Source organism: Myotis yumanensis, unplaced genomic scaffold (assembly GCF_028538775.1).
Source record: "Myotis yumanensis isolate MYYU_CA2020_CCGP unplaced genomic scaffold, mMyoYum1.0.hap1 SCAF_3, whole genome shotgun sequence".
NCBI lineage: Eukaryota > Metazoa > Chordata > Mammalia > Chiroptera > Vespertilionidae > Myotis > Myotis yumanensis.
The window spans coordinates 40,656,914-40,676,663 of NW_027223754.1; the positions used below are offsets into that span (position 1 = coordinate 40,656,914).

Consider the following 19,750-nt stretch of genomic DNA (forward strand, 5'->3'; position numbering starts at 1 on the left):
TCACGTCTGTGCCGCGTTACGCAGCCCTCGGAAGTCTCGTCTTCAGAGACTGTTTGGTGATGAGAACATGCAGAACATAGTTTCTTCCATATACAGCTACGTGGTGTATGCACATACGGGCACATTTAAAGTCAGGATATAAGTAATGGAGTCAAATAACTTGATTCCCCTATTTACGCCCCATATTTTTAGTGACTCTGTATATTGTATAATCAGGGGGAAATGTCTCACTTTATAAAAAAATAATTGGGAATAATTTTTTGGATGTAAAGGCAGCCTTAAGATAAAGTTAGGCCCCGGCTGAGTAGCTCAGTCGGTGGGAGGGTCGTCCCATACACCAAAAGGTTGCTAGTTCCATCCCAGGTCAGGATTTGTGCAGGAGGCAACCAATTGATGTTTCTCTCTCTCTCTCTCTCTCTTTCTAACCTTTCCTCCCTCTCTCTCTCCCTCTCTCTCCCTCTCTGTCTCTGTCTCTCCCTTTCTTCCTCTCTCTCTAAATAACATCAGTTAAAAAAAAATCCTCAAAGATAATGTTAGGTCACTTTCTTTCTCTTTGCCTGGCTTTATTGCATTAAATTACATATGGGCACTTTACTTTGTGAAATTAACGTGTCCTCTCAGAATTGTTTTTGTTCTCTTCCCTTTCAGCTATTCCTTCTTCCTTCCGTACTTTCCTCTAACATTAATTACATCGATCCCCATCACACATTTTTTTCCAAGCCAGGAGGGGATCTTACCAATGATCTCTCCAAGTCCTTCCTTCCCAAGTAACTGACAACTTTGTTCAAACTCCAAAAGAACAGCTTCATGCTATTTAGAATCATGAGACTTGTATTACCCTGCATCCAAAACCAGCCCACAGCTCTGAGTTACTGCCTTTCCGTCATGCATGACCCCAGCTAGCCCCACCACCAGCTTCTCTGCTGATGCATAGTTACAATGCACGTGGCTTTTCCGGAAGGCCTCTTACCAACAAGGAATCCTATAAGCCCCTAATTGTATGATGGTGGGTCAGTATATTTTCTAATCAGTGTTACCGTGTTTTAAAATATGTTTAACTGTAGCCATTACTTTTTATAAACCCATTTCTGTGTAGTGGGTTCTCACTGTCCTTTATATGGCTGTACCATTTATTATAGACCTTCAGTATAATATGGTGGCCACCAGCCACATGAGGCTATTGAACATTTAAAATGGGGAAAGTCTGTCCTAACTGGTTTGGCTCAGTGAATAGAGCGTCAGCCTGCGGACTGAAGGGTCCCAGGTTTGATTCCGATCAAGGGCATGTACCTTGGTTGCGGGCACATCCCCAGTAGGAGGTGTGCAGGAGGCAGCTGATCGATGTTTCTCTCTCATCGATGTTCCTATCTCTCTATCCCTCTCCCTTCCTCTCTGTAAAAAAAAAAAATCAATAAAATAATTATTTTAAAAAGTAAAATAAAAGGTGGCAAGTTCAACTGGGGAACAGAATTTTAAATTTCCCTTAAAGTAATTTAAATTATATAATTCCTTATATATGTATTTCTATGGAGTGGATCCTTTTAAATCTAAAAACCGATACTTAATTCATTTATTGGAAAATTTTTAAGTATCTTTGGAACAACTTAAGTATTTAACTCTAGTTTTTCAAAGATAAATTTTATGAAATATAAATGCAGATCAAATATTCCTGATAAAAATTTAGCACTCAAATTAAAATGTGCTGTAAGGGTAAAGTATACCCTGGATTTCAAAGACTTAGTATAAAAAAGAATGTAAAACTTTTTATGAATTTTTAAAATATTGATTACATATTAAGATCATGTTTTAGGTTTGTGGGGTAAAAAAAAAAAATATTTAAAATTAATTTTACCTGTTTCCCTTTTGCTTTTCTTTCTTTTCTTTGAATCACACTTCTGGAGCTATTTATTTATTTACTTACTTATTTATTTATCGAAATAAATCACCATTGCTTTTTAATATGGCTACGGGAAAACATAAATGTTACAGGTTATGTTTCTATTGACTGCCACTCTATAGAATACAATAGTAACAGTGTGACTTTGTTTACCCCAACTCACTTGAAGATAGCAAGAGTTTAGAAATAAATGCATCATGCCTTTTAGCAATGTCATTATACTAGTGCATACAATTTTATATTTTGCGTCTCTCACAAGTCTTCCATTAAAAGGAGTTTAATTGAAATGTGTTTCCCTCATAAAGTAACCAGTTCTATTCTGAAATTTGCTTTTTCTTCCCTCCTTCAGTTTGCCATCAAAAATAGGTTCAGGCACCGGAGTAAGGAATTTCCCAAAAGGGAGCACTGGCTGGACTGGGCCCAGGAGAAGTATGACGTAAGTGATCATATTGCTGCAGAGTCCCAGGGACCTTCTTCTAGCTTGTGCCCACAGTTACAACTCACCTTCTTAGGGCTTCCTGGATGAGATCACCAACTGTGTCCTCAGAACCTTTAACAGCGTGTTAACTAAGACGCTGGGAGTGTGATTGTTTTATATTGAGATGAACTTGATTAACAATAGATATAATGTACCTGGGAACAATATTATCTTGTCATAGATTTTCATTCGGTACAATCTGCCAATTAATATATGTAATTGTGATCACATAACTTCAGTTTGAATCTAGAAGAGTTAAATGGTGATGGTGGTGGAGTGTACATTTAATAGTTTATATAAGTTTGAGCAATTTACCTCCTACACAGACGGTTTCACTCATATTTGAAATAGCTTTGGAAGTTTTTGTTTTCAAAAGGAACCTGGGGTAGGGTTTTTCGGAATTGTTCATCACCTCCCAGCGTGTCTCCAGATGCAGATAAGCCCACACTGAACCTAACATTGCTGATGACTGTGACATAATCCTGCCTGATTAGTCCCTCCCTCACTCCAACCACAGGAGCGGCTTATCTCTCAAATTAAGATGGTGACGAAGGTGATGTTCCTGTATATTCCACTCCCCATGTTCTGGGCCTTGTTCGACCAGCAGGTAATGTGAAACTATGTTTTCGTACATCTTCATGTAGCAAACGTTCTTTGGGTGCTACCATGTACCAAGCCATAGAATCTGGTTCTTTAAAACGTTCTCTTCCAATTTCAATTTTATTCATTTATTTGATCACTTAATCACATTGAGTTTCTTTTTAAAAAATCAACTCTAGATGGTTCTAGCCACCTCATCTCTGTTGCAAAACAAGAAGAAATTAGGCGTGTTCAAGTAAACGAGACTTAGGAAAGACTGGATCAGAGTGTCCAACACTCTTTCGAATCAAAACTGAGAATAAAGAAAAATTGAGAAAAGAAAAACTGAGGAAAAAAAGAAAACTAAACACTGAGAATAAAGCGTTTTCCCATTGATGCATCATGGTAAACAGATGCAGTCCCTTTTATGGGATCCACAGAATATTGTAACTGACAGGCACTTGACATCTTCCCATCTATATGGGATGCGTGGTTTAGAAGCACCATCCAGGGATGCACGGTGACGCCCGAAGTCGTTCTAACCGGAGCAGGAACTAGACCCCGGTCATTGCCTTGTCACCTGCTCTTTCTCCCACAGCTGTGAGATGCTGGCCTAGGAATGTTTCAACGTAGAGTTACATAACTGAATGTATGATGCCTATTAGTCAAAGGAATAAGATATTATTCCTTTTAGAAACTGAAGTTTTTAACAAGTTCACAGGCATGTGTAATTTTATGGTTCAGGGAGGATTACTGTATGGGTAAACCGTCTCTTGTAAGAAAGTTGAGTGTACACATTTAACCTCCTTATTGGTAAGTACAAAATCAAGAACAGCATTTGACACACCAGGGGGGCAGTTTTGCACATTGATTCAAACCTGTTACTGGATGTGGACTTGCACTAGAAATACACTCACCACCTTGTAGCTGTGTGTCTTGAGGTGATCCCTTAACCCTGCTGAAAGGATAGTAACCCGTGGCAAGGCTGTGAGGATCAACATGGAGAACTAGGGCATATACCCCTGTATTAAGAATTAGAACAGTGCCATATTCCTGACTTCCTCTGATGTCCTCCTAGTGGAGTGGATCGGTCACGTTGAAACATGTACATCTTTAGTCCTCTGTGGGAATAATGATACTTGTACAGTCCTGAGTCATCTTTTCCTATGAAATAGGTTTAACATAACGAGGCCGCTCAGGTTTAAATTTGTCACTCTCTTCATGGAATCACATTTTGGGACAGCTTGGGCTGTCAAAATGGCTCTTAGCCATAACAATGCTCTCGAAACTGTGGTGCCAGTGACTATCGAATATTCTCAAACTGTGAAGCTGCTTTCACCCGGCAGCTAATGTCCCACCAACCTCAGAAATGCATTTTTGTCTTTCCTCAGGGCAGCTTTATCTCAGAGCAGAGCTGTGTAGGTGCTCTGTTGGGGTCGGGGTATTATATGTTATGTTAACTTGCAGAGCAGAAATCCAAGTTGTTTCTCCTCACCCAGTATTACATGGAGCTGGGAGATGAACTCGGCTTTGAAAAAATTTTAAATCCCATAACATTTCAGACCTCATTCCTGATTTGGAAAAAAAATCAACATTGACTTGTAAAATGTTTAAAAGCCCATGTTCCCAAATGATGCAGTGAACTTATTTGTTTTTAAGGGCTCAAGGTGGACGCTGCAAGCAACAACGATGAATGGGAAAATTGTAAGTTTAAGACATCCCCTGGTCACTGTTCCTTTGTTTTAGTCCCTTTGCTCCCTTTCTCCTTCGTTTTCATGACATTCCCAACCCCCCAGTTGATCACCTGTGGGAACTTATCAATGAGACTCACCCCCCTCCTCTGTTTTTAGGGACTTCTTGACATTCAGCCGGATCAGATGCAGGTAAGAGACAATATTTAAGTTGCTTTCAGAGATCCAAGTCACCTGTGAGTCAGTGGTAACAGTCCATCTCCACTTCATCTGCAGACTGTGAATGCCATCTTGATCGTTGTCATGGTCCCCATCGTAGACGCTGTGGTGTATCCTCTCATTGCAAAGTGTGGCTTCAACTTCACGTAGGTGACCGGCAGGGTTGGGTGGAGGCTCCGTTAGTCCTAGGACTTTGCAACTATAGGCTGCACTCCCTCAGCTTCCAGGCCTCCGTGGAAAAAAGAAGCTGTCTCCCTCCCACAACACCATCTATGTGATGGGGCTTTTAAAGACATACATTTGAGCCCTGGCCAAGTGGCTCAGTTGGTTGCAGTGTCATCCCGTGCACCAAAAGACTGTGGGTTCAATACCCAGTTGGAACACATGCAGGAGGCAAACCGACCAATGTTCTCTCTCCCCCTTCCTCCTCCTCTAGAATCAATAAAAACATATCCTCAGGTGAGGATTTTAAAAAAAGAAGTACATTTGAATTAGATGTCTGTGTGCTGATGTTTCTGAAAACTTTCCCTTAAAATAAAATGTTATTACCAGCCGCCTGAAGTAGCCTCTGAGTAAGGCTCTCTCAGATATGCTGAAGGTTGTTCAGAACAGGTGTCGCCAGGATGTGCCACTTTGGCTCAGAGAGTATTTTATATTTTGAGCTGAACCCAATCTACACCCTGTGGGCTCACGAAAAAAAAAACTGTCTGTTTCTCCCTTGGAGAACTTAGATTGGGGGGCTTGCCTATAATGAGTCATTACCAGAAATAACTTATTATGACATATCTAAACGGCAGGATAAACACCCAAGTTACTGAACAACTGCTTTTCTGTTATCTTACAAGCTGCCCTCCTCCCCTCTGAAGCCCAAGGCATCTTGACTCAGGATGCTATCTATATCCCACTTTCCCTTTCTGTCTCTGAACCTCTCATGTATGTGGGGTTCCCATCCATATATATGCAATTAAATTTGGTTACTTTCGCTTGTTAATCTATCTCATGTCAATTTAATTATCAGACCAACAGAAAGAACCTAGAAGGGTAGAGGGAAATGTCTTCCTCCCCCATAACCTAGAGCAGTGGTTCTCAACCTTCCTAACGCCGCGACCCTTTAATGCAGTTCCTCATGTGGTGGTGACCCCCAACCATAAAATTATTTTCGTTGCTACTTCATAACTGTCATTTTGCTACTGTTATGAATCGTAATGTAAATATCTGATATGCAGGATGTATTTTCATTGTTACAAATTGAACATAATTAAAGCATAGTGATTAATCACAAAAACAATATGTAATTATATATGTGTTTTTCCGATGGTCTTAGGCGACCCCTGTGAAAGGGTCGTTCGACCCCCAAAGGGGTCGTGACCCACAGGTTGAGAACCGCTGATCTAGATGATAAAATGTTAACTATCATCCAGAGTATCACCCGAATTATAATTTCTAGAAAGTAAATGTAAAAACACAAATGAGACTCTCCATTACATTTAGTGTCCCTAGTCTTGGTCATGAATAACAAATGAAGAGCTGCTTTCAATCGCATGTGTTTTAGAAGGGAAGTTAGTCTGTTTGGGGATGGTGGGAGAGGAGTGTGTCTTTGGGGGACATAGCATTAGCTTGTTTGTATGAGACTGGTTGGGAGTCACTCTCTTGCTTATCCCATCAGCCCTTTGAAGAAGATGACAGTCGGCATGTTCCTGGCTTCCATGTCTTTCGTGGTGGCTGCGTTTGTGCAGTTGGAAATTGATGTGAGTTGTCCTCTGATTCTCCAGTGGCCTTTCCTGGCTCAGGCATTCAGGTGGGGTGTTCAGAAGTCTTCTTTCTCCAGGAGTGAAAGGATTAGGGGAGGCCAGGATCTTTGCTAATAAACTGTCCTGGAACTGGACAATGCACCCCAGGGGCAAAATAGTCCCTTTCTGACGCATGGACTGCTGGGTGTTAACTCTGCAAAGGATGCAGCCAGGAATAGGGTCGATAGGTACACTTAATTAGGAGAAAAGCTGGACCACATTTACATAAGGAACTTCCTTTTCAGTTTTTATAATGGGAGATAAGTTTATGAAACTAGTACTTTTATGAACTCCTAAAAGAGCTAGTGAAAGGAAGTTCAGCACTCACAAAGTATTTCAAAACTCTGTCAATTGTCTTCTTAATGGGCTTCTGCCCTTTTGTATTCCAACTTTTCTAATAGTGATTAGTTTCCAAGCTAATTCACATGTCTATTGGACCCACAATGGAGCTAAACTAAACTCCTAATGCCCTTAGTCTAAGATCAGGTCCTAGGAACCTGGTGTTATGTAGTATGTAAAATAAGAGGTAGAAGAGCTCTCTCTCTCTCTCTCTCTCTCTCTCTCCCTCACTCCTTCCTTCCCTCTTTTTTAATTTATATTTTTAATTATGATAAAAATATACATAACAAAATTTACCATCTTAGTCATTTCTAAGTGTACCGTTAGAATTTAGCAGTGCTAAATACTAGTATATTCACATTATTGTGCACACAATCTTTAGAACGCTTTCATCTTCCCAAACTGAAACTCTACCTCCATTCAACAATAGCTCCCCATTCCTCCTCCCCAGCCCCCAACCCCTGGTAACCACCATTCTACTTTCTGTCTCTATGACTTTGAATATTCTAGGTACCATATTAAGTGGAATTACACAGTATTTATCTTTTTGTGACTGACTTATTTTATTTGGCATAATGACCTCAAGGTTTATCTATGTGGAACATGTGTCAGAATGCCCTTTCTTTTGAAGGCTGAATAATATTCTGTTTTGTGGATATAGCACATTTTGTTTATCCATTAATCTGTTGATGGACACCTAGGTTGTCCCACCTCTTGGCTATTATGAATAATGCTATTATGATCATGGGTGTACTCAGTTTCTCTTGAACAGAGCTAGTTTTGTGGAAAATTAATTGTGGAGCTGAAATAGAAATAGATTGCTTCAGTGACAGTGGGGTTTGAGAGAGGACATGTAGGGAAAAGGCAGAAACTCTGAGAAAAGGTGTGGAGGCAGGAGGGCATAAAACATTTGTGAGAGGCTGTTTAGAGCACCATGTCCAGGGCTGAGGTCTGGGCGTCCAGAGTTGGAGGGGAGGCATCCCGAGTAAGCAGCTCTCAGGTGCCACAAGACAGGCATTCATTTAAGCTATGGTTCCTCTGACACCCCTACCCCTGCCCCCCAGTTATTAGGCTTCGTAACCTGGCATCCCTCGGCCTGGAGGTAAGAGGAAGAAAGCCTCTTTCTGATTACTTCTATGTTCTGTACAAACATCATTTTCTATGGGTGCCAGGAAGGGAGTGATTAGAGGCTTTGGGGGCTGGTTAAGTACGTGGTGTGCCTCAGCCAGCACAGCTTTCCGTGGCTGGGGAAGGGGACTCTAGTCCTCTGGTTGAGGTATATTCCATACAAACTGAAGACCTCACTGCCAATTGTCTTTTATTTTGTTCAGAAAACTCTTCCGGTCTTTCCCGAAGGAAACCAAGTCCAAATTAAAGTATTGAACATAGGAAGCAATAACATGACTATATATTTTCCTGGAGAGACGGTGCACGTTGGCCAAATATCTGCAGTAAGTAGAAGGAACAGAAATTTATTTTTCATCATCTGGCCTGAGTTATAATAGGATTTGCAGAATCTGATCTTCTTGGTCCTGGTATAAATTCCAAGATAAGCCCAGAGGGAAATGTCTTAATATCTCCATCTCCTTTTGGTTTCGCTCTGGACCAGTGCACATTAAACTTTAATGTGCATATGAATCACCTGGGGAGCTTGTTAAAACGCAGACTCTTGATCAGTAGGTCTGAAACCTTCCATTTTAACAAGCTTTCAGGTGATATTGCTCTGCTGGTGCATGAACCACACTTTAAACAGCAAGATCTGCGTCAGTGGTCCTCCAGCAGGGGCGATATAATGGGAGAGAAGTTTATAAAACTTGTTCTTTTATGAACTCCTAAAAGATCTAGTTAAAAGAAATTCAGCACTCACAAAATACTTCAAAAGTGTGTAAATTATCTTTTTTATGGACTTCTTCCCTTTTGTATTCTAACTCTACTAATAATGGTTAGTTTCCAAGCTAATTCACATGCCTGTTGCACCCACAATGGAGCCACACTGACTCCTAATGCCTTTAGTCTAAATCAGATCAGGTCCTAGAAATCAGGTGTTCTGTAGTTAAGGGACATTTGACAATCTCTGGAGAAATTTTTTTATTATCACACCTGGAAGTGTGCTATTCTCCTATGTAGAAGCCAGGATGCCACCACACAGTCCCTCCCCGCAACAAAGAATTACCTAGCTCCACATGTCAATAGTGCCAAGGTTAGAAAACCCTAATGTGGACATTCATTGGTCTGGATTGAAGTTCTCAATCTTGAGTCCTTATTTGGTCACCTGGAGAGCTTTGAAAATTCTGATATCTGGGTCCCACCCCCATAGATTTTTATTGAACTTATCTTATCTCATTCCTATTTAGACACCATTGAGAACCACTACCTTAGATCTTGCCAAATTAATAATCTTGAAGTAAAAAAAAAAAAAAGTTTGACTCCTAATGCTTAGGGCAACCCAGTATTGATTATCTCCAGGGCTGATGCTGTTCTTTGCCCAATGATAGAAATGATTTCTATAGCATGTATCTTCATAAAAGAAAATGATAGTAAAATGCTGGATGGAAAGTGTAATTCCTGTGGTAATACTGAACAACTTCATGGCAGAGTCTGTAAGGGTGGGGGGCTGAGACATGCCAGCTCCCCCAAGGCACTTTTTAACATGTACGAACGTGCACTGGGAATGTCGAATAATATGCCATGACAGTGTTCAGTTACACAGTGTTAACTATGACTCCTTTCCCCCTGTTACAGACAAATGAATTTAGGACTTTTGATTTGGACAAATTGACAAGTATAAACATTTCTTCTCCTGGATCACCAGTCACTCCAGTAACTCCTGATTTTCAGCCAGGCCATCGCCATACCCTTCTAGTGTGGGGCCCCAATGATTACCGAGTGGTAAGTAGCTGGGCAGCTGACTCTTTACTAGATGTGCTGTTGGAGACATGGTCTTTTAGTGGTGTGACTTTTACTTCTATGTCATAATATGTTAGATAACCCTCAATTTCTTGCTTCTTCAATCACACAAGTCAGTTGACTCCCAATAAAAGTTTGACTGGTGGATGTGAAGGGTTAATATTAAAAAATCTATAAAGAACTTTTGAGTACCTTGGCCAGGTGGCTTGGTTGGTTGGAGCATCATCCCATACACCAGAATGTTGCAGGTTTGATTCCCAATCAACGCACATACCCAGGTTGTAGGTTTGATCCCCAGTCGGGGCATGTATGGGAGGCAACTTAATGTTTCTCTCTTCTCTCTCTCTCTCTCTCTCTCTCTCATCAATAGAAATATATCCTCGGGTGAGGATTTTTTTTAAAAAAGAACCTTTGAGCATGGTGTGTGTGTGTGCACATACATAAGTCACACAGAGTATGTGTGTGCATTCTCAGTGACTTTTTGAAATAAAGTTTAAAATATATCTTTAATTGTATTAATTTTAAAATCTTGCCCTGAGTAATTGAGAAATTGGTGCAGTTTCTATAAAAAGTATAGTGAATACATCAAAAAGCAATAAAAATCACATAAAATATTTTATGACAAAGTATAGGATCTAGATATGCATATAAAGAAGCTGTGAAGGTGTCATTGAACTAAATGAGGGAGTTGTGGATATTCTGCAAGGTGAATGTAAGTGAGCTTCTATAGAACTGCAATATTGAATTAAGACTTCTGAGTCGTGTGTTTAATTAGGGAGCTGTTGACTGGATTGTTCTGAACTCTTGGAGCACAGTGTTCTGCAGAACCACTGGGAAGCAAGCATCAAAACTTGTAGAAACACATGTTAACTTCAAGGAAAACTAGGGCTGAAGGATGGAGCCCTGCAAATGTAATCATCATGCCCTTAGCTCCCAGGATAAATGTCAACATCATTCTTCTCAGAGGCTGAAATGATCATCTAAATGTATTCCAATGGATTAGATTTTAAAATGTTTTCTTTCTCAGATAAAGGATGGCCTTAACCAGAAGCCAGAAAAAGGACAAAATGGAATCAGGTATGTGTATGCCTTTAAAAATTAAGTTGTATCAGCTTCTTATGGAAGTAATGTATACCCATAGTAATGTCCAACTGTAACAAGGATTTAAAATGAGAATATGGATTTATCCCAAGAGGGTATGCTGGTTCAATATTTTAAAAAAATTAACCAATATAGTTCATTATCTTAATAAAATAGAGAGGAAAATCCATAAAATCATATCAATTGATGCAGAAAAAACATTTGATAAAATTCAGTATCCATTTCTGAGAAAAATTCCCAGCAAACTATGAAGGGAACTTTCTTACTCAGAAAAAGGATATCTAAAAAAAAAATCCCCACGCTACCATTATACTTAATGGTCAGAGTCAAAGAGCTCTCCCCATAAGATCAGAAACAAGGTAAGATCATCTATTTTCTTTACTTATATTCAACATCCTTCCAGGGGCTAATGCAATAAGACAAGAAAAATAAATAAAAATATCTAGATTGAAAAGGAAGAAATAAAACTCGCTACTCACAGATGGTATAATTATCTGCATAGGACATCCCAAGAACTCTACAAGAAAATCTCATGGAATCAATAAGTGAGTTTAGAAAGAGTCCAAGGTACATGGCCAACCACAAAACAAACATATTTATATACACCAGCAATGAACAATTGGAAACTGAAACTTTAAATAACATTTACAATAGCTCAAAAATAAGGTGAAATACTAGTTATAAGTCTAAGGAAACATATATAAGATTTGAGAGTTGAAGCTACAAAAGGCTTATGAAAGAAATTAGTGAAGAGCTAAATAAATGGAGAGATATACTGGGTTCATTGATTAGAAGACTTAATATTGTAAAGATGTCAGTTCTCCCCAAATTGATCTGAGGTTTATTGAAATTCTTATCAAAATCATAGTATTATTTTTGTTTATTTTTTTCCAGTTTTATTGAGTTATAACTGACAATGTTGTATATATATTTAAAGTATACAATATCATGATTTAATATATGTATACACTGTGAAGTATTTCCACACTTAAGTTAACACATCCATTAACGTAATTGTTAATGGATGTGTTAATTGCTTAAGAGCTAATCTCCTAACAAATTTCAAGTATACAATACAGTATTATTACCTATAGTCACCATGTCATACATTAGATCCTCAGAACTTACTCATCTTAGAACTAAAAGTTTATACCCTTTACTGAACATCTCCCCATTTCCCACTCCCTGGTCCCTGGCAACCACCATTCTACTCTATTCTATGAGTTCAGCTTTTTTTTTTTTTGTCAGATTCCACATATCAATGATATCATACAGTACTTTGTCTTTCTCTGACTGGTTTATTTCACTTAGCATATGCCCTCCAGGTCCATCCATGCTGTCACAATGGCAGGATTTTCCTCTTTTTATGACTGATTCATGTTCCATTATATATAATATATATTATATACACAATGAAAACTTTCATATGTATGAAAATATTGATAAATCAGATTTCATCCTAACTAAAAACATTTGTTCTATAAATCTCACTGTTAAGAGAATAAAAGGATAATCTACATACTGGTAGAAAATATGTACAAAACACATATCTGGCAAAGAATTTGTATCTAGAACATATAAATTACTCTCAAAACTCAATAATAAGAAAATAACCCAGTTAAAAACCAGAGCAAACGATTTTAACAGACATCTCACTAGGGAAGATATACTAATGTTTACAAATATTAACAAGTAAACACATGAAAAGATGTTCAATATCATTGGCCGCTAAGGAAATATAAATTGAAACCACAGTGAGTTCATGACACCTATTGGATGACTATAACATATTTTTAAACTGACAATGGATGAAGGCCATCCTAATTACATTTTACCTCTTTAAAGATCCTGTCTTCAAATACAGTCACATTATAGGTAAAGAAATCATTCGTGTAGATAATGTGATTGTATGCTTCCTTGGTTTCTAAAAAAATCTCAAACTTAAAATTTGAAAAAAAAAAAGCTATGCAAAGGTCTAGCTGTAAGTCCAGTTTATTTCAACCCTGTCATACTGATAAAAATACTTTAAGGAGGAAATGAGAGAGAGGCATAGTGGCCTTAAATAGATTTAAAAAAAAAAAAAAACATCTTCATTTAAAAAGTTGTGAAGGTTTTACCAAAGATACTAGAACAACTGGAAATTCACATGCAAAAGACTCAAGTAGATCTTCCCGACCTGATACCATACACAAAAATTAAATCAATGGATCATAAACTTAATATAATGAAAACAATAAACTTTGTAGAAGAGTAACAGGAGTAACTGTTTGTGACCTTGGGTTAGGTAATGGTCTTTTAAGTATGAAACTAAAAGCACAAGCAACAAAATAAAGTAATAATAATAACTTGGTTTCATCAAAATTGAAAACTTTTGTGTTACAAGTGATATCATCAGAAAAGTGAAGAGACAGTTCACAGAATTAGTGAATATGTCTGCAAATCATGTATCTGATGAGATATATTCTGAATATTTAAAGAATTCTTACAAGTCAATAGTAATATGACAGATAACCCAGTTTTTTAAAGGGACAAATTTTTGAATTAAAATTTTTCCAAAGAAAATATACAGATGCCCAAAAGCCCATGAAAAGGCTCTCAACATTATTACTCATTAGGGAATGACTGTGATTTGACTAATGAAAATCAAAACCACCATGAGATTTCACACTCACTAGGCTCTAATTTTTTAAATACAGACAATAATAAACTGCTGGTGTGAATGTAAAATGAAGCAGCCAATTTGAAAAACGGTTCCTTAAAATGTTTAACATGGAGTTACCATATGATCCTAGGTATATGCCCCAAAGAAATGAAAACATATGTCTACCCAAAAGCTTGTAGATGAATGTTCATAGAAGCATTACTCACAATAGACAAATGGTGGAAATAGCTCAAATGCCCAAACTGATAAATAAACTGAGGTCTACCCATTCAATGAAATATTACTTAGTCATAAAAAGGAATGAAGTACTGATATATGCTACATAACATGAATGCACCTTAAAAACATTATGCTAAGTGAAAAAAGCCAACTGGAAATACCCCATATTATATGATTCCATTTACATGAAATGGCAGGCAAATCTATAGAGGCAGCAGATTAGTGGTTGCCAGGGACTGAGCAGGGGCAAAGGGAGTGACTGCTAATGGGTATTGAGTTTCTCTGGAGTGATGAGAATTAGATTATTATGATGGTTACACAGCCCTGTGGACGTACTAAAGCCACTGAATTGTACACTTTAAATTGGCCTGAATTTTGGTGGTATAGAAATTTATTCACAAACCCACTTTTTAAAAAAAAAAAATGAGAAGGACGCAGTCTCTCAGCACCTTGGTTATTCTTTAAGGAACTGGTCCCATCTTGTCATTTTCTCAGCTGGTTCCCATTCTCCATACCTCATTCCAGGTTCACTTTGTAGCGTTCGATCCTGGCACTCCTAAGAGGCCCAAGCTACCCTGAGCCTAGGACTGGCTGTGTCTGATCAAAGCTAGTAGAGCTCAATAAATCATGGGTCTGGACTCTCCTCACCCTTCAAAACACTCAGAGTGTGTTTGCTGCTTAGGCTCAACTATTTTCTACATTTTCTATGTGTTTTCATGTGAAAACACATCTGATATGTAGGATGTTGCATTTTTTTTTTAGATTATGTTCATTCTTTTTGGAATTTATACCAGCCTGAGGCATATGTCAGGCAGGTAAGAGTACCCTAGTACTCTAGTCTGAGGGTGGGATTTATTCAGAGCCTTATAAGTTATAAAGACACTTCCTAACTTTATATTCTGCCCACTGTCACGTGTTTGAATGGTTCATCTTAGTCTTCAATAAAAGCAGCTTTGACCATTTGAAGCAGTGTTCATTCTACATATTAGGCTCCTGGTGACACACACCAGCTTCCATCTTTTATATTAATCACCTATCAAACTACACCAAGGGGAATGCCTAAGGATGTCAGACCTGAGTTTAATTCATACGTCCTCAGCAACTTCTGCTTTTGGTCTTTCACCGCGTTAGCTCTAAAGCTTCTGAAGCAAGGAACGCAAAGGCATGGCTACCTTCTTAAAGGGGAAGGGATCAGCACCTATTTCAGCCTGTCCCTAATATCCCAAACATCACTGAAATTGTTCCTCGTTACAACGTACTTAGAACAGTTCCTGGTATTTAACTGTATTAAATAAATTGCTTTAGGTGTGTCCTCCTGAGTGGGTGAGCCTGGGATGGCTTACCTTCTGCCTTTACTCTAGAAATCTTCAGTTCCCTCTGATGAGGGAGCATAACCCAGCTTCAGGTGCAAAATACTGTGACTGAGAGCAAATCATTCCCTAGTCCAGCCACAAGCAAGATGGTTTTCTGTTTCAGATTTGTAAATGCTTTTGGTGGGAGCTTCAACGTCACAGTGGATGGGATCCTCTATGAAGACGTTACCAGTTACAATGCCAGCACATACCAGTTTTTTTCTTACGGCACGTAAGTACCTATACTGAATACTTTGTTCCAAAGTTGATGGATTCCAAGTCTTATTCTTTAAACAGTACATTGAAACTTTTAATACCCAGAATGTTAACCTATATTATTCTTTCTTTCCATAGAAAAAACATCACACTGAGCTCACTAGAGATTCCAGGAGGCTGCAGTAACTCTTTCAAATCATTCGACTTCGGATTCGGAAGCGCATACACATATGTAATCACCAGGGTGAGTAGCCCATTCCATCAAGCCGGAAGCGCCTCTCAAACCGTCTTCATCTGAGTCTCACAGACACTTAGGACACAGTCATGTTTTAACCAGAGTAATATTAGGATCTGTATTTTTAAATGGGCTTAGAATTAATCAAGTTCACCACCAAGTCTTTAACTTGTCATTGACTTAAGTTCACTGTTAGAATAACATTGAGCAGACTGACATACGCTCACCAAAACTTCACATTGACCAGTATCTGATGCTCTTAGTGCACAGAGATGGCGATCTTTGAAACAAATCTGACTCCCAATCTACTCTCTTATTTAAAAGGAATACACTAGGGAACATATTTCCAAATCCCACCATAGCTATCTCATCATGAATACAGATTGCAAGGCTGCATATTTACATTGAAAATGTGTACTTACTTGCCCTAGCCTGTTTTTCCCAGTGATTAGAGAATTGGCCTGCGGACAGAAGGGTCTCGGGTTCAATTCCAGTCAAAGGCATGTACCTCTGTTGTAGGTTTGATCCCCGAGCATGCAAGAGGCAACCAATCGATGTCTCTCTCACATCAATGTTTCTCTCCGTCTTTCCCCCTCCCTTCCACTCTCTCTAAAATTCAATGGGAAAAAAATCCTCAGGTGAGGATTAGTAAATAAATATAGATAGATAGATAGATAGATAGATAAACAGACATAAAATTTTAAAGAAAAAAATGTGTACTTACTTGGTAAATCATTTGACGTAACTCTAGAAGTCAAAACTTAATTTTCCAATTTGAGCAATTTTTACTTTAGCAGCAGTCTTGATTTTCATTTCTTTTTCTCACTTTTGCCTTATTGGTTTAGAGTGATAGATGCCCTAAACTGGATGAATTTGAAGATATTGCACCCAACACCGTTAACATGGCCCTGCAAATCCCGCAGTATTTCCTCATGACCTGCGGCGAGGTGGTTTTCTCTGTCACCGGACTGGAGTTCTCATATTCTCAGGTTTCTTGTTCATTTTCTTACCACCCTTCCTCTACCCTGCCTTCAAAACACTGCTGGGACTTCATTGAAATCTGTGTTAACTATACATTTATAGTTTAAAAAAGCTCTAGAAAGCATTCTGGTATATTCCACCAAACCAGGTTTTTGAGGTCACCACGCCTTGTTTTTATTGACTGATAGCATTACTGTTTAGCTTTGTGAGTGTGTATATCATCTGTGTCTATATTCCCACAGTCATACTCAGAGGTTTATAGTCCTAAGTAGGAAAAACTATATTAACAACCGTCACCAGGGTCATGAGAGCGAGGGGGCTCTTCTTTCTGAAACAAACCAATGGTATCAATGATTCATAAAAGTGCTCACTTCCAGGCCTGTGTCCTCATTATCTTTATGGTTCAGTCATGGTCTCTCTATAGCTCCTAGTAAACACACAGATTAGGGCCTAGCTTTTAAACATTAAAAAAACAAAACAAAACATTGCTTAGTGTATTAATGAGGCAAAGTTTGCCGATACCTGACTCAGAGCTTAATTTCTGAATGATTTTATCAAAGCTACAGTTATAGTCAGGGTATGCCCATCATGTCTAGTACCTTCAAGTTTTGCAGTAAAAATCGTTAATATGAGCTGGATGATCCCTTTCTGTGGTGACCTCACAGGAGATGATATAACATAGATGACAAAAGTTAGAAGAGAGCCTTTGGTGACGTGGCAGAGAAGCTCACAGGAGAGCAAGCTCATCGCCCAGAGCACAGCCTCCATGGGGGAAGGGGGTGGGGGGCGCAAAGGTGTTGTGCTGGACGGCTTTGCTTGGAAGCCCTTCTGTAGAAATAGGATCCGTTCACCTGTACGTTTGTCTGTCTAATTAGGATGGCAACTTTGAGAGTGAAAAACAAGGGTTCCTTGTATGTTCGTGCCACTTGAAGATTTGGGGTATCTTGCCACCCAAGCAATTATCCCTTTTACATTCAAACCAGCCTGACCTTTCATGTGCATGTTTAGGGTGACTGCTTACCTGCAGGAATCACTGGTTGTGTTCTCTTGTTGAGGCTGAGATCCAGATTGGCATTCTCTTTGCTCTGCTTCCTCAGGCTCCTTCCAACATGAAGTCGGTGCTGCAAGCAGGATGGCTGCTGACAGTGGCTGTGGGCAACATCATCGTGCTCATCGTGGCAGGAGCGGGCCAGATCAAGGAACAGGTAGGGGTGGGAGAGGAGAGCTACCTTTGTCTCACCCATCAGTGGTCATCACAGTGACCCTTCCTAGCCATCTATATATACACGGTCATCTCAGTGAGCGGCTGGATAAAACTGCCAGGCCGGCCAGATGGGGCGGTTACCAAATGGTCTTATGGCCAAGTATGTGCTGATCCTTCTTACGTCCACTGGGCGTTATACAGTTGAAAAGTAACAACCCAAATAACCAGATTGAGTTCACATACATACACCCTGATGCCATTTACTATCAAAGAAAAGTTCTGTCCTGGCTTCAGTGAATGCAACGTAATGGCCCCAAACTAGGCATGTTATCCAGAAACTGGCATTATTCCTAAAGTTAAAGGCATCGTAAAGGTGGTTGTAATTTCTCCGGCTAAAATAAAGTAAGGGCTTTCTATGACACTTACTAGTAAACTCTCTCCTTCAGCACATCAGCATATCCTCATAAGGGGGTTGTCCCTCACCCCGCCTTATCAGTTCCATTACTTCCCCTACTGGGTCCCCTCAGAGCATGCGCTACTGCTGTGTGCTCATGGGCTTGAGGTACAGCAAAGGAGAGCATGGGGCTCTTCCCTCAAACAGTTTGGCATATTCTGTTTCTTTCAAGAGTACTGCCTGGTGTTTCTTTGGTCTCCCAGGGCCCAGCTATGTGCCTTATGACTTGGGTTTTTCAAAAATTTTCCCTCATCTTTCCAAAGTCTTGTGTTTCTACTTTCCGGTGCTATAAGAAAGAATGTTATCTTGATATTTGAGCATTCACGAAAGCTGGCCCTTCTGTATCTGGCAATTACTGACCATTCTATGTCTATGGCAGAAGCCTACCAATTTTCCCTCACAATTTAATTTCAAAGTACCTCCCATCTGGGCATAGCAAGAGAATATACATGTGCTATATCCACTACTATAACCGGGATTGTTTTTGTTTTTTTTTTCTGCTCCAACTCCAATTCCTTCAAAGTGGGCCGAGTACATTCTGTTTGCTTCGTTGCTTCTGGTTGTCTGCGTCATCTTTGCCATCATGGCTCGATTGTATACTTACATCAATCCAGCGGAAATTGAAGCTCAGTTTGATCAGGATGAAAAAAAGAAGAAGCCAGAAACCACATATGCCGAAATAGATTCCGCCTCACAGACGTTGCAGACAAAGATGTGAATGTCAGGAAGCCAGTGGAGGACGAATTGGGCCCAGAGTATGCCTGACTTGTGTCTCCAGGTGGCAGGACACTGTTGGGTGGCCCCTAATGGGGACGATGTCACCATTATGAACCAAACCAAGAAAGCAATTTTCTAAGCAGCCCTCAGTGAACCTAAAACTCTGGAAGAAGCCTTTTTTTTTTAAAGAGAAATCTTATTTAAGGTGCGCATGCGTGCACATACACATTTTTACACCACTATGAGCATTCCCTGCATTCAACTCTTTTCCTGTCACACAAATGAAGTTATTTGGGACTAACTTAATTGTTGGAAAAAGTGACCACGTTCCATATGGTTTGCATCCTAACACTATATGGAAACAATGTTAAACAAGTCCAGAGACAATGTGAAAGTGAATTTATAGGCTTATGGATGGTATATAATAAGCTAGTATTAAGTGATACCTTTACCTTTTGTCTTTTGTTTTGTTTTTCCATTCCCTACCTCTTTTTAAATTATGTGTAACTTAAAAAAACCACTCAGGTAAAAGTCAATAATGATTTTTAGAGTCTCAATGGTATGAAATAAATTCCTGTTCTTAAGAATAAATGTCTGCATGTCTTTGGGTAGAGTAATTCTTAACATGTTTCCTGATTATTAAAGCTGTACACACGTTAAAATTTCATCAGAGATTGATAAAAGCATGAACAAAAGAAATGCCCACATT

At 39.1% G+C, this 19,750-nt stretch overlaps 1 protein-coding gene across 1 annotated transcript in view; it reads left to right on the top strand.

Moving 5' to 3' along the window:
- Positions 1-19,632, top strand: part of SLC15A1 (solute carrier family 15 member 1) — a 46,942-nt gene extending 27,310 nt beyond the window's left edge. Inside the window, exons 10-23 of the mRNA XM_070408687.1 lie at positions 2,247-2,333; positions 2,893-2,982; positions 4,614-4,658; positions 4,805-4,837; positions 4,922-5,010; positions 6,531-6,612; positions 8,325-8,444; positions 9,736-9,882; positions 10,928-10,977; positions 15,359-15,466; positions 15,589-15,694; positions 16,531-16,674; positions 17,764-17,871; positions 18,848-19,632. Coding sequence (XP_070264788.1) covers positions 2,247-2,333; positions 2,893-2,982; positions 4,614-4,658; positions 4,805-4,837; positions 4,922-5,010; positions 6,531-6,612; positions 8,325-8,444; positions 9,736-9,882; positions 10,928-10,977; positions 15,359-15,466; positions 15,589-15,694; positions 16,531-16,674; positions 17,764-17,871; positions 18,848-19,042 — 1,404 coding nt within the window. The 3' untranslated portion in view covers positions 19,043-19,632. The remainder of the gene's footprint in view (positions 1-2,246; positions 2,334-2,892; positions 2,983-4,613; positions 4,659-4,804; positions 4,838-4,921; positions 5,011-6,530; positions 6,613-8,324; positions 8,445-9,735; positions 9,883-10,927; positions 10,978-15,358; positions 15,467-15,588; positions 15,695-16,530; positions 16,675-17,763; positions 17,872-18,847) is intronic.
- The last annotated feature ends 118 nt before the right edge of the window (positions 19,633-19,750 follow it).